The following is a 19,865-nucleotide window of genomic DNA, read 5'->3' as shown; positions in this document are numbered from 1 at the left end:
TTTGTCAAGGATTACATGAGATCCCTCAGGTACAGTGTGTGTGTGTGTGTGTGTGGGCTCCCCAGGTAAGGTAGAAAAGAGGATGCCCTACTTGTATCAGGCTCAGGGGAGCTGATAACATGGTAGACTTCGACCTTAATTGGCAGGGTTTCCCAACAGAAGAGTCTTCTCCTGTTCCAGGCCCCACACAAAGCTAGGCTTTCCAAGTGGCTTGGTGTATGGGCTGGAGTAACACACCAAAGTGTAGCAATCATTTCACCAACTGAGGCTACTCTGTTGCACTTAATTTTTTTTTCCCATTTTGCAGTTAACTCTACCCTAACTTTTAGTTCTGGCCCTTCTTAAGTGGTATATTTATTAGTGCTATCTCTTTGTTATGTTCAGTATGAAATAGTAGTAGCTCACAATTATTGGCAACTTACCATGTACAAGTCTTGGCTGGTAGCCAATTGGTCACTTAATTCTTACAATTCTGAAGTGGGCAGATCTAGTATTTCTTAAGTTTTTAGGTGATGAAAAACAGGCATAGAGAAGCAACAGGGGTTGCTTCAACCCCGGGGTGAGCACAGCTCATATAAAATGAAGCAGGGGTTCAAAACGTTGTACACACTTTAACATGGGGAAAGACATTACTCAGCTGCATTGGCTTTCTCACCTATAACAATGAGATCGCTGGCTAAGTTCATCTGTCATTTTTAACTATCATTTACCATAACCACCTTGTGTATGACTGAGTACTTCTCTTTTTTCACATTATTAATAATGGTATTCTGAAATTTTATTTATTCCTAATACCTATTACATGTCAGAGCCTATTCTAGGAGTTGAAAATCTACCAGACAATAAACCAGACCAAATCCCTGGCTCTGTGGAGTTTCTGCTTTTCAGAGAGGTACCAAGAAAGACAATGACGTAGAGGCTGAAAATGTCCTCTTTGTGAGGCCATGTAACACATATTGTAGATTTTTCAGGCCACAGTCTCTACTACAACTACAGACCGTACATTGTAGCTGGGATTTGTCACAGGTGTGGTCCTGTCAAGAAACTTCAGTTACAGACATTTAAGTTTGAATTTCATAAGGTTTCTACATATTATAGAATGTTGTTTCTTTTCAATCATTTGATACAAAACAGAACAAAACCAACAAAATCCGCACTTAGTTTAAGTCTTATTAAATAGGCTGTGTACTCTACCAGAACTTACTCTGATGAAAGGCTAGACCTGTCCATAGCTGACACACATATTTATATCTACCTTCTGAAGTTGGATATGTGAGGCTTGAAATATGTATTTTCCGGGATCCTTTCTAACTTTCAAACCATAGCTAATCTTTAAAGTCACTGCAGCTAAGAGTTCTCTTAACAAAAGAGAGATGACTCTAATTATAATCCAAATTCCCTGTTGAAAGCCTTGAATTAACTTCTCTCCATATTCTTTTAAATTTTTGTAAAATTAATTTAAGTAAGGATACAAATAGCAGGTGTATGATATTTTCATACATGTACATCACTAATTTTGTTCATATCTGCACTCGCATCAATTCCCTTGTCCCCCTTCCCCTCACACTGGATTAAAAATAGGCCCCTCTGCCATTTCCATGTCTCATATGTATCATTTAAAACTTGTGTTCAGTGTATGAGATGAACATGAAATATGTAATTTTTCCTTTTTCTATTGTCCTTTTGCTTATTCCTCTCCTTCCCTCCCTCCTTAGTGGGCTGTCGAGTTTCATATTATATCTATGTGGGCACACACACGGATGCGCACACACGTCATATCATTTTTAAGTCTAAATTCTGCAGAGGAGTGAAAACATGCAGTTTCTCATCTCTTTTTACAGGGTGATCTCTAGTTTCAGTCACTCTCCTGCAAATGATGGAAATATCTTCTCTTTACAGGGGACATATTTCTCCACCCATTCATCCACGTAGCAAAATTTTACTTCATTTATCTTCGTTTCTTTTTTTAAAAATTATTTTATTTATATTAGTACAATGTCGCTGTCTTCAGACACACCAGAAGAGGACATCATATCCCCTTATAGATGGCTGTGAGTTACTATGTGGTTGCTGGGAATTGAACTCAGGACCTCAGGAAGAGTGGTCAGTGCTCTTAACCACTAAGCCATCTCTCCAGCCCCTACTTCCTTTATCTAAGCTCTTTCTCTTTTGAAAACATTTCAAGTTGTGAAGGGACTTGCAAATTCTAGCTTTTCATTTCTCAACTACTTCAAGAGTCTTCTAACTGGACCATTTCCTATAAAGTATTCTACATGGTGATGCTGCCAGCCTTTCTAACACAAGCTGACTGACTACTTCTAGGAAAAGCCCAGAGCCTACGTTTGAAAAAGTTTTTTTTATTGTTTGCTAAAATCTTAGCCTGGCTTTCAATACACTGCAGTAGACATCTTTCCCACCAGACCTGACACATGAGACTTTATTTTCCGCTAACAGCATGCACACGACAGTCTCCCTCTGTCCTATATTCTTCCTCTGAGTCCTGCCCATCTTCTAAGACTCCCTTATGTTCCTCTCCTCCACCATATCTGTCTGCAACTAGAGAATGACTTGTGGCAAACTTCCTAAGCCTCTCAAGTACTGTTATGTTAGTCATGCAAACACTGCAACTATTATTTAGCCTAATAGGCATTTTCTCATCTAAGCTACCAGAAACCTAGAGAAGGAAAATGTTTATGTGAATTCCCTAAATTTGGGTCTGTTAGATAATCATCAGTGTTTGTTAGTGACATTTAAAAATTTTAGTATTAACCAAGCATCTTAATGAGGTTGCCAAGTTCAACAGAAATAAAACTTATCCAAATAAAATGCTTTGCAAATAAATGTGTCACTCACCTTCACCAATATATCTTTTACAACTTGATTGCTGTCATTGTGAACACTGATATAACTGGAAAAGGTCTCTCCTAAAAATATATTCCTATGAAATGAAACAGCATTGTAATCAGAAACTCATTCAGTCCTTAAGGAAACCATGCAAGTTTTCAAGGAAGATTTTCAGGTGGAAGAAAGTTTACTGAAGGGTCAGGGAAGTCTTTCTCCAGTGTCCTTTGTTTTAGGGTCGAGGAAGTATTCAGTATCCTTCATTTTCCTTAGGCTGCTCCTTCATTACCCCCTGCACTTCAGAGTGAGAGTGCAATTACATACAATATAATACAGTTGTCAACTGCTACCCAAGTTTCTGGCCATCCTGGAAACTATGGCCACAGTCATCAGAGCTGCACTGTCAGAAGATTTATATCTGAATACACTAGAAAATGTAATTTTCATTTTTAAAATAACTTATGCTCTGAATCTATAAGTTACAAGTTCATTCATCTTGGAGAACTTAGCCATTAATTTTCCTAATAAAATGACTACTGGCTTTATACGATATAGCTTTTTAAAAATATTGTATTAACTTTCTGTATTGTATTAACTTTTATGTGCATGCATATTTTGCCTGTAACTATTTCTTACTCTGGAAGAACAGCCTGTGCTCATAATGACTGAGCCATCTCTGCAGCCCCTCATTCTATATAACTTTAATAGTTTTTCATCAATATATTTCCAAGTTTGAAAGACACTGGGTTATGATCACATCCTGTAAGCTTAATAAAACAAAACAAAAACCACTGTATCAAACCCCAAAAAGTTCCTTTCTTTCTTTTTTTTTTTTTTGCCTCAAATCTTAGTTAAATTCATTGCTAATAAAGGATAAGAAAAGAAATAAAAACACTTAAGAGTTTCTGACTAGCTAGTAAGTCTGATATCTTCTGTAAAGAGAGGGGTGTGAATGAGGCCCAGAAAGAGGGGCTTTGAAAATGACAGCTACGTTGATTAGTGTAACTAAAGGCACACAGAGTCACTGCCAGTATAAGACCGAGACCTGGGGGCATGTTGACAGTGCTGTGGTAGAACACATACCTAGCATGCACAAAACTCATGCCACAACCCAAAGAACAAAGCTAACATGCTATCATCATATTAGAACCATTACTGATTCTGTTCTACATTGCTTTTCTAATTAAAATAAAATAGAATCAAGAGCAATTTGTATGTTTTTACTACTTATTGTACAAGCCACACTTTCCCACTCTATATACAAACTTGATGTAACAGTTTTTGGGGACTGCAGAATATCTTATGTAAATCGATCATTCTTACCCGAAATTTTGGGGTAAAGTCAACATTTCTCCCAACATTAAAATCTCTGCACCATTTACAGTTGAAGGATCATCTTTCATTAACTGGTTAAAGAGATCACCTGTAAGAAGAGAAAAACAAAACTCTGACACCTACCTTTAAAGCAAAGTTTACTTATGTAAAGAACTAGGAACCAGTGGGCAGCACAGTGGGAGAGCCTAGTATTCATAATCCAATGGGGGAAAAGCTTCTTCAATCTTATCTTTCCTGGAGCCATCTTTGATTTAACCTGAAACTGACCTTCCCTTTTTTTATACCTGCTGTGAAAAGTCCCATGGGAATGTCCCCAAACCTGTTCTAGAAACTCAGGGTTGAACTGCGCCAGCTAACCGCATGTTCTGGCTCTGTTAAACTGCTTGTTTTAGTTCCCCTTGCAACTGTCAAATATGATGTAGTTTTTTGCCTTTAAACGCTCCCTATAATATAAATTTGAGGATGCTCCATGAGAAGTGTCTCTCTCCGGCAGTCGCCAGCTGGCTTATTACATATTCTCAATTCAGATTTGCTTGGGCTGAGTGCTCTTTTTATCTCTAAACCAAAACAATAAGGCCCTGGATTGAACCCTAGCACCTGGGCAGTGGGGTGAGAAGGGTGTCAGATTTCTTTTTAAAATTTTTAAAATTTTAATTTCTAACTTTTCCAAAACAGATACAACTGGGTGTAGTGATGCAAGCCTGAAATCCTAGGACTTAGAAGTGGGAGGCAAAATTGGTTTACAATTTGGGGTCAGTTTCAGCTATATGAGTTCCAGGCCAGTCTGGGATATATGAGTCTCTGTGTCAAAAACAAAAACTGAGATATAATATTTACACTCATTCTTGAGTTATAATATTAAAATTCAATATACAATACAATGAAAAATGTCATTTCTTATCTGTAGTATCACACAATTCATATCAGAATATTCTGGTTACATGGTGAATGCCTGTAATCACAACACTGCCAGGTTGAGACAGGTGAACCAAGAATTCAAGACACCTTAGGATATGTGTAGTGAGGCCCTGTTCCAAAAAAACAAAGCAACAAATAAACCAATCAAAAAAAACAAAAGAAAACCAAAACTGGTCTTATAGAATACTTCATTTCTGAAGGTCGTAAGACATAAAATGCAGTGTAGAAACACCAATAATTCTAAATAGAATGCTAAGGCATATTTGAGGACTCAGAGAACATTGTGATAGAAATATGAATGTATCTTAAACTAAAAGTCTCATGTTATCAAAAGATATCATCTTGAATTGTAGATTATAAAGGAGCCCAATCTTTCAGACGACCACCTTCAAAATATATAAATACCGGCAACACATTATTATTCAACAGTTAGCATAAGACTGGCAATGATAAGCATCTTCCAAAATAGTGTGGGTAACTCAAGTTCCAACTTTGCTTTACATACCAGGTAAGTCCTTCTCTTCACACGTTACAGGAATATTGGTGAACAAGGTAGGTTTAGTCAATCGCATCACTGTCAATTAAAAGAGACAAAATGTTCAAATTGTTTAGGGTTAATATTCAAGCCAAGTGCACAGTATTCATCAAGTTCATATTAATATAACTGAGTTTTAATACTAAATATAAGTACTAACGCTATACATGTTATTTCCATTATACATACAAGGCTGAGAATTCTAAGTACTAACATTATAAATATTATCTACATTATACATACGAGGCTGAGAATGCCTACTGAAGGTAATTTTGCACATTAAACATTATTTACAGCAAAATACGCCAGTGGCAGAACCTAAACTAGAAACAGGGTGACTTCATACTGTTTAAACATATCCCCCAAACAGTTGATTGTAAACTTGGGGTCACAAGGGTGAACTGTCTTATTAAAAATATCCCAGGGAATTCAAGCAGGACTCCATTCCTGTGTTAACTAGCTCAAGACATGGTGTTGGTGTCTCCAACCTTCAGTCTTAACTTTTTTTTTAAAGATTTTTTTTTTTTTTTTCTGGCATGAGTGTTTTGCCTGGATGTGTATATGTGTACCATGTGCGTTCCTGGTCAGAGGAAGTCACGAGGTCCTCTGAGCCCCCGTAACAGAATCTGGTTCCTATGCAAGAGCAATGTGCTCTTAACCTCTGAGCAACCTCTTCTGCCTCCATTCTTACTTTTAAGTAGAAAAAAAAAAAAAAGAAACCAGTTAAAATTATTAACTATAACATGAAGATTAATAGCTACCCTGAGAGAGGTACACAAAAGGTAGCCTTCTTAACTAGCTAAAATTTAAAGCCCGTTTTTTTTTTTTTTTGTTTTCTTTTGTTTTTTAGATTTGATTCCAGAGATTGTTTTATGGAGCCTATCTGGGCTCATATCCTCTCTCTCCCAGTCTTGGCTGAGTATCGGGTTACAGGCATGGACTACAGCTGTATGTACTGCCTAAGTGCACATTTGTGAAACATGTACTGGGCAAGCAGAATGTTTGGAAGTTTTGGGACAAGGTCTCACATCATAGCCCAAGATGACCTGGAATGTGCCATGAAGTTCAGGCTAGCCTTGAACTTCGGCTCTCCTGCCTCAGTCTTTCAAGTCCTATTATAACCACAAGTCACTAACCCCCAGTTCATCCCTTTGGTGCCTGAGATATGTCTCACTAGCAGCTCAGGTTATACTGGAACCCAGAGATCCACCTAACTCTGCCTCCCCAGTGGTGGGATTAACGGTATGCACCATGCCTAGCTCTCCTTGAGCTTTTAAATAAACTAAGGTTTCAATGCACTTTTCTAGACAACAAAATAAAATGTGCCAGTATCAAAGGCATACTTAAAACCATCTCATATCCTATAATTAATTAATGGATCTTAAAAACTGAAGACTTTATGTACAAAAGAGCAAACTACCTACAAAAGGAAGACTTAAGAAACTCTGGCCCTGGGTTAGAAGACGATCACTTGGTAAAGTGCTTGTGTACTAGCATGAGGACTTGAGTTAGATCTCAGAAGCCAAGGAAGAAAAGCTGGGTGTGGTAGTGACATCTGGATCCTTGGGGCCGGCTGGCCTGCTTACCCCAGCCTACATGACAAGCTCCAGGTCAGAGAGACTCTGTCTCCATAAAAGCAAAGCAAACAAACCAAAAACAAACCAAGGTAGCTGATGCCTGAGATGTGCACACACACAGGAAACATTTACAGAGACACTAAAAGGAAGTAGTAGTTATTGGGTAGTAATTTTATATCTATGCTTTAAAGTAAGTCACTGGTTCAAAAATTCAAAAACCAAAAAAACCACAAAATCCATACCTGTTATTTGTTAAGTTGGGCAATTGAAGTTAGATTTGTCTAAGACCAGGTCAAAGTTCAAAGGAACAAACCAAAGCTTGTAACTTGGATTACTGCATCTTAGCTTTCTCTCTATATCTACTGTCTGCCTCTTTCCTAGAGAGTAAGTGTGGCTGCATTTTTCCAAAGGCTTTCTCTGATTTATTTTTCTACCCTTATCTTTGTTTCCCTAGCATGTTCTATGTGTGGCTAAAAGGGAAGGGAGGTTAATGATAGAAGCTAATGGCAAGAGTCACCCAGCCCCAGGGATCTACATGAAGTACTAAGTTCAAAGATCTGACATCTTTATTTTTTAAGATTTATTTATTTATTTATTTATTTATTATATGTATGTGAGTACACTATAGCTCTCTTCAGACACACCAGAAGAGGGCATCAGATCCCATTACAGATGGCTGTGAGCCACCATGTGGTTGCTGGGAATTGAACTCAGGACCTCTGGAAGAGCAGTCCGTGCTCTTAACCGCTGAGCCATCTCTCCAGCTCGATATGACAGATGTTTTAAAAGGCTTCTAGAGAACTAGACAAGGAGTTCAGTAGATAAAAGCACACAATGACCTGAGTTCAAGTCCCAGGACCTACATGGTAGGAAGAAAGAACTAACCAATTTCTGCAGGTTGTTCTCTGACCTCCATATATGCACAATGGCATGTGCACTCACATGCAAACACACAAGACATATATGTAATTAAAAATAAAACATTTTTAGGAAATAACAGTGAATTCTAAGTTGTCAGGTCTTGATAATACCTTAAGTATTGTCTAGGTAAGTGGAAAATGAACCTTTTCTTCTTTAGAATGACTATGAAGCAAAATAACCTTTAACTTCACCCTTCCGTTTTGTTTTGAGACAGGGTTTCTCTGTGTAGCCCTGGAACACACTCTGTAAACAAGGCTGGCCTAGGACTCACAAAGATGCCTCTACTTCTCAAGTGCTGGGATTAAAGGAGGACACTATCTCTGCCTGCCAATTACTATGTTTTTACTTTCATTGCTTTTCAGAGAATCTGAGATTCAGCAATTCATGTGGAGATCAGAAAATTTCAAATCTTCCACATATGAAAACAAAGAAGCTCCTTTTAATTCTTGGATTTAAAAACTGTTTATTGGGGCCGCACACCTTTAATCCCAGCACTTGGGAGGCAGAGGCAGGCGGATTTCTGAGTTCGAGGCCAGCCTGGTCTACAGAGTGAGTTCCAGGACAGCCAAGGCTATACAGAGAAACCCTGTCTTGAAAAACCAAAAAAAAAAAAAAAAAAAAAAAAAAAAAAAACCCTGTTTACAATCTCATTGTAATTTATATTCTTAGTTGTTATAATCCTTTTAAAATAATAAAACTATCACAAGAAGTGATGAGTTTCAAACTTTTAACTCTTGATTGGCAACATTATAATAAATCATGAAAAATAGAAAATCAGACATACCATGATAAGACTTTTAATTTTACACACAGCTCATATTATATTTAGGTAAATAAGGATTTTTAAGGATTCATTAAAATAAAACCATTCATTTGAACTCAAATCAATTGGCTAAAGGTTAGAACACTTACTTTCGATTTTAGTACAAACAATAATTAAAGTTCACTTAGAAGAATGCTAGTAAACATAATCTGGAATGTCCCTGATTTGATTGACAAGCCTTTGAATTATGTGATATTTATATACTGGATACAAATTGTACATATATTACACAATTATTTCTTCACACTATAAAAAAGCATCAAAATTTAAAAGTCATTAAAAATGTAATGATCAATAAAATTTATTCATTTCACAATTTCAGTCCATATTCATTTCATTCAGAATATTTTTCCTGATAATCAAAATTTATTACATATTAAAAATAACACCGTATTTATGTACAAATAAATTAATTTTCCCAATAAGAGATAATCTTTCTTTAAGAAGATTTCCTACATATTCACAGTACTTAATATCACAGAACACCCATATTTGGCCTAACTGTCTCTGGATGTTAGCATTACAAGAAGGAAGCTCATTGTGTCTGATAAGGTGATTGAGTTTTGTCCAAATGTCTTCCAGAGTCTGGTTGTTGCAAACACTGTATTCTAAAGTCCATCTTGCTCTATGAAGGGAGTGCAAATGTAGTGTCTTTAAAGTAGCTTGCAATTTTCTAGACAAAGGAAAAATCTTTTTTGGACAATGTTTGCTGGCAAGTGAAACACTCCAGGATCTTTTCTTGAGCTGTTTTTCTTTTCCTGAATTCTTATCCAAATTTGCTGAATTAGTCTGTTCCTTCAGTGTGTGTGACTGGATGAAGTGCTGCATTTCTGAGCTAGGTTGAAACTCCAAAAGATCTACTGTGCAATCATAGCTCTGTGATTTCACACTAGGTTCTGAAATGTCTAAGTACTGCTTCACGTTCTCAGCAGCCTCTTCAGAAATTACTGGTGGTAATTTTTTAGGCTTGAGTGGAAGTTTGGACTCATTGTGTGGGAACCAAGGAATAAATCTTGATAGCGGGTGAATAGGAAAGTCTTGAATTACATTTTCTGCAATCTTTGCCAGCAGTCTGGGATCATTTTCATATGGTCGATAATGTAATATTACTTCAGTAGTCATTCTGCAGCAATCCATTAACTCTTAATGAAGAGCAAATTTCTTAGCTGAATTCTTCAGAGCTAGAATGTAATTTATTATTACAAAATTGTCTTTCTTGTCAAATCAGAAGAAACAGGACCTAAAGTAGAAGTATTGCAAAAAATAAGATTTGGTAGGGACAGCCTGTATATGATAGGCAGGGAGACGGAGAAACCAAAATCCATTTCCCAGATGGTACTTTAACTAAGTGCTATGGCAGATGTGACTCACACACTTGAGAACTTTTTCTCACAACAGGAAGGTATCTGACTGAGATTGGGATGAAGATTATACCTACCTGAAAATGTTGATAGTCAACATGTTTGACTAAATGGATATATAGGATTTTGAAATATTATCATTAACATGATTGTATTCACAGTCTTAAAGCCATGAGAGAAACAAAAATTTGGTAATTCTTCCACATAATGCAATATTTCAAACTGGGGGGAGGGGGAGATGGAGAGATGGCTCAGTGGTTAAGAACACTTCCAGAGGACTCTGGCTCACTTCCCTGAACCCACAAGATGGTTCATGACCATCCATTACACCAGCTGACAGTCTCTTCTGGCCTTCATGGGACACACACAGAGACACACACGGTATACATACAGAAATACATTGTACAGACAAACATGTAGGCAAAACATCCATATAAATAGAAGTTGTCGTCTAAAAAAGTTTTTAAAAAATTGTGATTTTAAAATTAAGAAAAATGAAATTCTTAGGTTTCTTTTTGTTTTGTTTTAGTTTGAGCCAGGGTTTTACCATGAAACTCTGGCTGTCCTGACTCATTATAGAGACTAGGATCTACCTGCTTCTGCTTCCCCTCTGCTGGGATTAAAAAGGAGCACGACCTTGCCCTGCTCAAAATTACTAGCTTAAAAAAAATATTTTCATTTCAAGAAAAACAAATGGGAGTGAGGATGTAGCTCAGTCAGTAGAGTGCTTGCCTAGCACGCACAAAGCCCTGGGTTCAAATCCCAGCATCCCATAAATTGGGTATAGTGGTATACATCTGTGATCTGAGCATCTGGAAGGTGGAGGGAAGGGGACCAGGAACGCTAGGTCATTTTCAGCTACACTGAGAGTTTGAGGTCAATTCAATAGGCTTCTTGTGTTTCTAAAAATAAAGAATAATAACAATCAAAACTTCCCACCACTGGAATTTTTGGTAGTTTCTAAGTTGTGTGAAATCACACTTAGCAACTCATGTAATTGTTTTAAGTATGTTTAAGTATGATTTCATATAGAAATCATCACAATCTATGAAAAGGCCGTTTCGTTTGCCAGGAGGAAAGAATATCTTAGATGAGGCAGGCCTTGTTGAACTATTGCCTTAATCTCTTACTAGATATGTTATCTTGGAAAAGTTGCTAGACCTTAAAAGATAAGTAGTACTATCTAGCCCACACACTAGATATAATATTGAGATAATGAATATACAGTAAGTTCCTTTCAAATACATATAACCTATTGTAGTCTAGATCACGTGGAAGCCTACAGGTCTCCTATTGCTCAATGTTGCAAACTTTCTTAGTTCCACATTCAGAGACAGTCGTATTAACTGCAGAAATCAAAACATGATTGTGTGTTATCAATAGAACTGGTGAGCTTCTGGAATGTAAGATGTGTACGTAGCTCACAGAGAATGGGAAAGGAATATCGAGTACATCAAAAGGGATGCCTTGAAGAAGGTAAGTGCAGTTCCATCCAGTTCATATGTCTTGTAAGCATTTCTCCCCATCAGTGCAAGCCACTGTTAATAACTGCACATCCCAAAAGGAAAAAAAGTGCATCGTGGCAGTAGCAAACACAAAATAAGGCTGAAAATATTTTTAAATAAAAGGTTATTGAAGGAAAATCTGACTTCCTAGCTTTTTTTTTTTTTTTTTTTGGTCAAATTAAATCATTAAAACTGCCTGCCACGTATAGAAAATTAAAGTTGATAAGATATTTTAGACAAGTTTCCCACAAACATGATGCTACAGTGTGAATTAATTTGCAGTATATTTCAACAAATGTAAGAAGTATTAGATGTAGTTCCATTTATTTCAAATCCTTGGCATTATTGTGCTACACTATCTACAGACAAGCTCAAACCTGGTAACTTCATCCCTGCGACATGGACAGATAAAGGAGTAATTTTTCGAAAAAAAAAAAAAAATTAAATGCCAGCTGAAATTTATGCTGGTTCACAGAGATCTGCGGCAGGGTCGAGGCGTAAGCTTCTGCGGATAAAATGTGGTCGCTGCGGTAGCAGAGACCTCAGAGCTTAGGTTTACATTTCATTACAGGAGGAGCAGGAAGGCGAGTGCCGGGTTTAGGGACAAGGCCTACGATCCTTCAAATAGTGAGGGTACAGGCAAATAACAGAGAAAAGAGACTCAGGTTAGCAATAGTTTACCTTTTAGCGCCAGCAGGTGCTCCTGTTTGGGGGGATTCACTTCCATCTTGACGGGCACTTCTGATCTCAGCCTACCCAGGCTGAAGTTTCACCAGGTCTGGAAGGAAAGTGCAAAGCACAAGACCCGGAAGATCAGGCTTCAAACGCACGCCCAACTTCTTTCTGCTCTTGAGAACTTAAATTCTCTTTTCATTAAATCCCTTACGGCCCCAGTGGGATCTTTTTACCAAGGCCATTCCTTCAGGATTACACATTTTCCTCAACCACTCAGGTGGACTACAATGATCCACTTCGTGCTGACAATACGCGGCTTCCGAAAAGCTTACACAGCCCGGTTGGGGTGGGGGAGGGAGATACTGTAATGGCATGCTGGGAGTTGTAGTTCCTTTTATACAAATTTCCCGGTGTACGCAGGGGCAGGGCTCATGTAGCTCTCTCCTTTATTCTAATTCGTTTCAGTTCCAGAGAAAAATATTGTTACAAGAATGTCATTTTCACCAGAAAATTTTATTTATGTTCCATACTTAAAAAAATAAATCCTCTCCATTACTCCTTCATGAAAATCAGTGCGCACGCGCAAGCCATACAACCAATGAGTGACGGAAGAGAAAAAGGTCAGAAGAGGCGGAACGGCTCCCCATCTGTCCTGCGCATGCGCGAGGGCGTCATGCGCCGAGGCTTCTGGGTAGGTCGCTCAACCCCCTCCTCTCAGTTAAAGGCTCTACTGCAGCTGTGGCGCTGCTCCTTCCAGGATGGCTGCCCTTGCTGTAAACAAGCCCGGAGCCGGAGTAGACAGTGGCCGGCAGGGCAGCCGGGGGACAGCTGTGGTGAAGGTGAGGGAACTTGCGTGCTCTGTTCTCCACCTGCGGCCTCCCTTCAGTTCGTCCTGGAGACCTGGCCGCGACTGTGCGGCCCAGGCTTGGCCGGGCGGGATGCGCGGCCTCCGGTGGGCGTTACAAGCCTTTCCTGCCCCTCCGCGGTCCTTGCCCAGCGGAGCTGAAGTTGCCTGGTCTTCTAACTCTGCGTGTCAACGTCGTCCGTGGGGCTGTTTGTGAAAAGCATCGCGTGGGCCTGTGAAAGTTGACCTCGATTTGGTCTTTCCCCTAGTCTGTTTCTAGTGATGCCTCAACAGGCATTACTTGACTTAGTTGTATTAAACACTCATTACAATAGACAAGTAGTATAGTAGATGTTCCAGCTCGCTAATACCTACTTAAAAGGCAGATGTTAATTCGCATTTTACATGGGAGGAACCCTAGGTTTAAGTTAATGTAGTATGTGCTAACGGCCCAGAGTTTACTAGTTGTCACCGTCTGCCTTTCAACACTGCACAGCTGCCCCTTGCCTCTGAATAGTAATGAAAACTTGTAAATTCTCCAACTGCAGCACAGTTGGGCTTTAACACTAGATATATGGAGTACTCTCTGGTTAGAAGATTCTACCGTATATTTACTAGCTACATTTACTAAAAAATTAAGTGCAAGTATGTGAAGATCATTTCCCACCCACTGTAACAGATCTATATAACAGATCTGTAATAGGGGAATGTGGTTTAGGGAGTAAATTAGACGACTATCTGTAGCCAAGAGATTAAACAATTCTTTCTGAGTGGGTTGACTTCAGGACATTTTTTAAATTCCCAGAAGTCATTTTAATGTACACTTGGATTTATAACAGTGAACCAAGTCTGGTTGGTACAGTTTAACTCATTAAATGGTCTCTCTCTCTCTCTTTCTCTCTAGCAAAGGGCTGTTTTTGAGGAATTTATGCCTACAATTTATTATCAGTCATTTTTTATTGGTGGTGAATCAGTTAACTTTTTATATTAATGAAATGTAGAGGAGCCCTCATTAAGCATGTTTTGTGTTTGAGATTTAATATTTTGATTTGTGCTTTTGCCAAATGGGAATACCTGCAGAATATTTTGTCATTTTTTTTCCATAATTGGAATATCATGTCATAATTCTCCTTTCTTTTTACTTTATGCATATGATATTCTGCATATATACATATAAACCTTAATAGTTGTAGTTATGGCATATGAATGCACTATAATTTATCTTTCAATTTAGTGTTTATATGGATCTTGTTTTTAATGATTTAATGATGCAGACAGTGCTTTGATTTTGTCTTACGTGGGCTGGGGGTTCGATTCAGTAGTTACCTGACATGTGCAGGATCCTGAGATTTCCCAGCAGCAGAGACAGCAACAGCAAGAAGGAAGAAAACATTGGCATTTTGTCATGTATGTATGATGTAGTTTAGAATAAGTTCCTTAAGTACTGCTAAATTGTGTCCATAGATGCTATTATTACTCAATAAATTTTTTGTTTCAGTCAATGTTTTCCTGTACTTTTATTAATACAAAGCATTAACAACTTTTTGAAAAAATATCTTGATGTAGTTATTCTTTGGACTTTAATGAGTTAGACTGAACTCTTAATATAAGTTTTCTTTATACATTAAGCAGATATTTCATTTGTCTCCTTTTTTCCTGTGAATTATATCACATTTAAGTTTCTTTTGAATTATTAACAGTATGTGAGGTAACTATGAATTACCAGTTAATTATAGTAAAAGATGTTTGCACCTCAATTTCTAAGTCTAACTGTATTAGAGGATCAAGTTTAAAATTGCAATGTGTCTAATGAGATTTCCAGTCTAAATTTTCTACTTTTTAATTTTCTGTTGTGTGTGTTTGGTGGCTTGAATTGTTTTTTAACTTTATTTTGTTGGATTTTATTTTACATAAGCATGTAGGTGCTTTGTATTGGGAGTGTATTGTTCTGCACTCTTGTTCTAATAGGGAAAGACAGGCTGATACATTAAAGAACTGAAGTATTTGGGTCAGACAGGCAGATAGATATTCAGAGTGCATGGAAGCCTGGAGAATAATGTAATCAGTTCAGTTGCAGTGAGAGATTGGTAGGCCAAGAGATATGCTACTTGGGATTTTTTTTTTTTTGGTTTATGAATATAAAAACTTTAAAAAAGTAAATCAGGTAAATGTTTAGATGTTTGATTAGCATAAAGAAGGAATGAAGACCCACCAACCACAGAACCAAGTGGTCCTGTGCTGCCTACACGGGGAGCATAGGGGATTTAGAGGTATGGCAGTGAAGCAAGAGAATGGTAGCCAGTGAAGCCATTCATTGTGATTATTTTTAAAACAACACAAAGAGATAGTTGTAAAACCACTGAAAATGCTATATTGTTATAATTACAGTTTGCAACTCTACATAAAATATTAGCCCATAGACCTGAGAGTCAGAGTGTGCCAGTTCTCAGAGCTTTTCTTTCTCACTGTCTTTCAGTATATCATATACCTGTGATTACAACTAGATAGATAAATACCTCTAAGTCAGAGCTACTTCATCAGTAGGAATAGGAATTGAAATTTAATTTTCAGTTAATTTTTGTTTTTGCCTTTCCATTCATTTTTGTGAAATCTAGAAGATACTTGAAATTCCTTGGAAACTTTCTTACAAGTTTTTTATAGTTTAGAAAAGTGATTGTCATTCCTAAACACATTTTAGATTATTTTGTTGAAATCAATGGTAGTTTAGCTGGATATAGTGGCATCTCCTATAGTAGTCTTTGGGGGCCAGAAGCAGAAACATCACTATAAGTTGGAGGCTGCTTCTAAGGTGCATCCAGAGGTACTCAGTGAAATGTCATTTACGAGAAAATAAAACAAGTTGTAGAGAGATAGGAAGCTGTTGAGAGTACTGACTACTCTTTTTAAGGACTGGGGGTTGATTCCTAGTACCTACGTGGTAGCTTACAACCATCGGTAACTCTAGTTCCAGGAGACCTGATGCCCTTTCTTGACTTCTGTGGGCACTTCGTTAGCATGATGCACCATACATGCAGGCAAAATACCCAAGCACAAAATAAAAATAAATCTCTAAACACCTTTTAAAAAAGAAAATAAAAGCAAAATGAAATGACTGTTAATTTGGGGTTTCAGTAGAATTATAAATTGTTACGTATTCAGTTTTCAGAAGATTAGATTATGTTATAATTATGTTAATTTGCAATGTAAGTATTTCAAGAAGGTTTCACTTTGGCAGGGTCTGTCAAATGGAAATGAGTGAAGATGTGATTTAACATTTTATAACTTGTTTTTTTCCCATGGAGGAGTAAAGTAATGAGGTTGATTCAGTGTACTAGGCCAGTTGTTTTTAAATCTAAAATATTTGAATACTGTTTCAGTAGTTTTTACAGGCCACTTGTTTCTGTTTCACGTACAGGTTCTGGAGTGTGGGGTTTGTGAAGATGTTTTCTCTTTGCAAGGAGATAAAGTTCCTCGACTCCTCCTTTGTGGCCACACAGTCTGTCATGACTGTCTTACTCGCTTGCCTCTGCATGGAAGAGCAATACGTTGCCCATTTGATCGACAAGTAACAGACCTAGGTAGGAAAATTATATGAGGTTAAAGTGAAAAATTACTCAAACACAAATGTCACAGAAAACAGTTTCTTACACTTGACTCTTTATGTTACGTTCCAAAGAGCTTTCAAAATCTGAGATTCTATTAAGGTCAGTGAGATCCTAAATGTGAGCTAGCCCTCTCTTAGTTCTCAGTGGAAATCTGAGACTTCCATATTCTATACCTAATACAAAAAGCTTCAAGAAGTATCAGAAATATATGTTACCTCATTCAAAGAAATGAAGATACTTGATTCATCACAGGTTAAGTCCTACTAATGTTCTGAATACAAAACTTGTTTTTTTTTTAATGAAAGGTAGTCAAAATATAAAGTCATTTGACTCAATATCTTCCCTCCCTCCCTTCCTCCCTCCCTTCCTCCCTCCCTTCCTCCCTCCCTCCCTTCCTCCCTCCCTTCCTCCCTCCCTTCCTCCCTCCCTTCCTTCCTTCCTTTCTTTGAAATAGGGTTTCTCTATATAGCTCTGGCTGTCCTGAAACTTGGTTTGTGGACCAGACTGGCCTTGACTCAGATCTGTCTGTTTCTAGCTCTCCAGTCCTGAATTAAAGGTGTGCACCACCATGGCCTGCTAGGTCCTTGCATGCGTTTACAACTACTTTAGAATTGGTGTTGACATATTTTAAAATTTAAAAGTGTGTGAGTGTGTGTGTGTGTGTGTGTGTGTGTGTGTATGTATGTATGTTTACCCAAATCAAGTTGTCAAGTTTGGCAGAAGATCCCTTTATCCAAGGATCTATCTCACTGGCCCAGATTTAGAAAGTACAACATTAACATTTGAACAGTTATTTCACAGTTTAATGTAAATTCTTAAATTTAATCTGTAAGATGAAAGAATTTTCTCCAAAATAGTTTTTAAGGCTGATTTTGCCCCCAGGTGTTTATCAGTACTTAAGACCAGGGCTGGAGAAAGGAATGAACTGACTCCTGCAAGTTGTCCTCTGACTGCCATACTTGTTCTGTGGCACCTTTATATATATGTGTGTGGATTTGTGTGCGCACACACACGTATCCACACACAGAAAATAGCATAAACTTAAAAAGACTAATGTAGTCATACTATATGTCAAAATTTGAGTAATTTATCCACCTATATAAAAGGAAGCAAGGGTGTCTCTTTTTTTAGGCTTTAAAATACTAAGAAATATGGTGTGACATGTTTTCTTAGGTTATGGCTGTCTTTATTTGCTAGAAAGCTAATGCAAACACTAATGATATGACACAGATAATAATTTTTTTGATATGACACAGATAATAATTTTTTTTGTTATGGAAAAAGTGTTTATTTTGAAATTATTTTAGTTTAGAAATAGAAAACCTCATAGGAAGGTCGAAAGAAACAAAAACACAAAACATCCAGGCAATGTTTTATTCAATGAGGTTGTCACCCTGATTGGTTCACTCATCCCATGAGAAAGGACTCAGCCATCCACAAGAATGTTACTAACAGGGATAGGGATGAGTTTCACAGAGAAGCCAGTGAGTCCCATGATAGCAAATCCGATCTCTGAGGCTGTGGTGACCATCTGCCGTGGTGACCGTCTGCCGTGGTGACCGTCGGGAATTTTTTTCTGTTGGGATTGGTACATCTTTTAACCAGCTGAGTTGAGTCCTTTATAAACTGCCGACTTGGCTCAACAAACTGCATTACCTGATTCATGTTTGTGGTATGGCTGACACAGATAATATTAACCTACTATATAAGCCACAGAGTAATCGTGGTGGAAGAGATGTCTCTGTTTTAAGGTTCATTCACTTGACTTTTATATTCTGTAGTTGAAATAACATACCATTCCTTCACATACAAGTAGACATGTAGAAATGGTAGTGTTTTGCAAATGTATGGTAGACCCTTTGGGAGAGCCCTCTACCTTCTCTGTAATACCAAAGTATGGGAGTATATGACAGGGCAGTTAGTCATGTGTCAGGTTGAAATGAAGAGCGAGTCATACCAACATTAGAGCAGCCAACTGTGGCTTGAGTGAAGATGGTAGTGACTGTACCTTGTGGGTTCATTTAACTGTGATTCATTTGTGGAATATGTTAGTGACTTTCAGTTATTAGCTTCCAATTTTTAAAGGCTTAGTATTTGTATTATAGAAATAATATATTTGTGTGTGTGTGTACATATATATATGGTTTATATACTGCAAATTTTTGAGAAAAATATGAGTAGGTTATTTGCAGTTCCTGCTTCTAGAAGGAAACTGCTCTGACTGTTATCAGTTCCTAATCTGAGCCCTTCTCTGATCCAATCATTTGTTACTTCTGATGAGTAATATTTCTGGCTATATTCTTTTTGTCCCCATGGTAAATTGTACATCCCTATCCTCTAACAATTAGGTGACTATGATGTTTCAATTTAACTATTGAAATGTAAGCAGAAATTAAGTGTCAACTGTCAACTTCTAGATAAAGGCTTTTAAGATTGACGATGATCTGAGGTAAATGTTTGCTTTTGTAACAGTTGAGGTGGTCTACATGATTGGATGCTCAGTCTTCTTGAGCATGCATCGTGGGCAACAGAACTTTCTCATCTGCCCCAACAACACAAGTCTGTGGTTTCTTAAAAACATAAACTTGTAGAGTTTTATTTTTGTTTTACAGCTATAATATTGTTAGGTACTCCTGGGAGTTTTTGTGTTCCTTACATAATGACTGAATTTTTGAAAAATTTTCAAGGCCATATTTTTAAATGGTTGTTCTGAATGCTTAAATGTTTATACATATGGAGTAGATGGACGTCAGTTTGTAAAGTACATGGGACATGTAGAAATAAGGGAGAGACCTTGCAGAGGGGCAGCCAAGCTGAGGAAGGCTTGCTTGAGTGCTCTGTGTAGTGCTAATTGAGAAAAGATGTTACAGAAAAGAGGAGGGATAGACATAGCTTCATTTAAAAAAAACAGAGAATGTTTTTGGT

General features: G+C 37.6%; 4 protein-coding genes across 9 annotated transcripts in view; 1 reads left to right on the top strand and 3 right to left on the bottom strand.

Moving 5' to 3' along the window:
- Trappc13 (trafficking protein particle complex subunit 13) overlaps nt 1-12,645 on the bottom strand; it is a 31,345-nt gene extending 18,700 nt beyond the window's left edge. For all 4 annotated transcript variants that reach the window (XM_034523199.2, XM_034523200.2, XM_034523201.2 and 1 more), the window contains exons 1-4: nt 12,498-12,645; nt 5,600-5,668; nt 4,165-4,264; nt 2,854-2,938 (exon numbers count right to left, since the gene is read on the bottom strand). In XM_034523199.2, the coding sequence (XP_034379090.1) occupies nt 2,854-2,938; nt 4,165-4,264; nt 5,600-5,668; nt 12,498-12,543 (300 nt within the window). In that variant the 5' untranslated portion in view covers nt 12,544-12,645. The remainder of the gene's footprint in view (nt 1-2,853; nt 2,939-4,164; nt 4,265-5,599; nt 5,669-12,497) is intronic.
- Nucleotides 9,179-12,635, bottom strand: Shld3 (shieldin complex subunit 3). Its single transcript, XM_034523205.2, has 2 exons — nt 12,498-12,635; nt 9,179-10,190 (listed from the first exon to the last, which is right to left on the bottom strand). Exon 2 carries the CDS (start codon nt 10,085-10,087, stop codon nt 9,320-9,322), a length of 768 nt encoding a protein of 255 aa, XP_034379096.1. The 5' UTR covers nt 10,088-10,190; nt 12,498-12,635; the 3' UTR covers nt 9,179-9,319.
- A 495-nt stretch (nt 12,646-13,140) lies between the features above and the next one.
- The window catches only part of Trim23 (tripartite motif containing 23), a 28,275-nt gene continuing 21,550 nt past the window's right edge, over nt 13,141-19,865 (top strand). For 2 of the 3 annotated variants that reach the window (XM_034523274.2, XM_034523275.2), the window contains exons 1-2: nt 13,171-13,330; nt 16,751-16,913. In XM_034523274.2, coding sequence (XP_034379165.1) covers nt 13,250-13,330; nt 16,751-16,913 — 244 coding nt within the window. In that variant the 5' untranslated portion in view covers nt 13,171-13,249. Of the gene's footprint in view, nt 13,331-16,750; nt 16,914-19,865 lie in introns of all 3 variants that reach the window. The other variant, XM_034523272.2, reaches the window with a different exon arrangement.
- On the bottom strand, nt 18,367-18,798 carry LOC117723741 (protein transport protein Sec61 subunit gamma-like). Its single transcript, XM_034523276.2, has 2 exons — nt 18,485-18,798; nt 18,367-18,452 (listed from the first exon to the last, which is right to left on the bottom strand). Exons 1-2 carry the CDS (start codon nt 18,603-18,605, stop codon nt 18,367-18,369), a joined length of 207 nt encoding a protein of 68 aa, XP_034379167.1. The 5' UTR covers nt 18,606-18,798.

The sequence above is a fragment of the Arvicanthis niloticus genome, chromosome 19 (genome assembly GCF_011762505.2).
Source record: "Arvicanthis niloticus isolate mArvNil1 chromosome 19, mArvNil1.pat.X, whole genome shotgun sequence".
Taxonomy (NCBI): Eukaryota; Metazoa; Chordata; class Mammalia; order Rodentia; family Muridae; genus Arvicanthis; species Arvicanthis niloticus.
The sequence above is the reverse complement of the archived record's forward strand: the minus strand, read 5'-3'. Positions and strand labels throughout refer to the sequence as shown.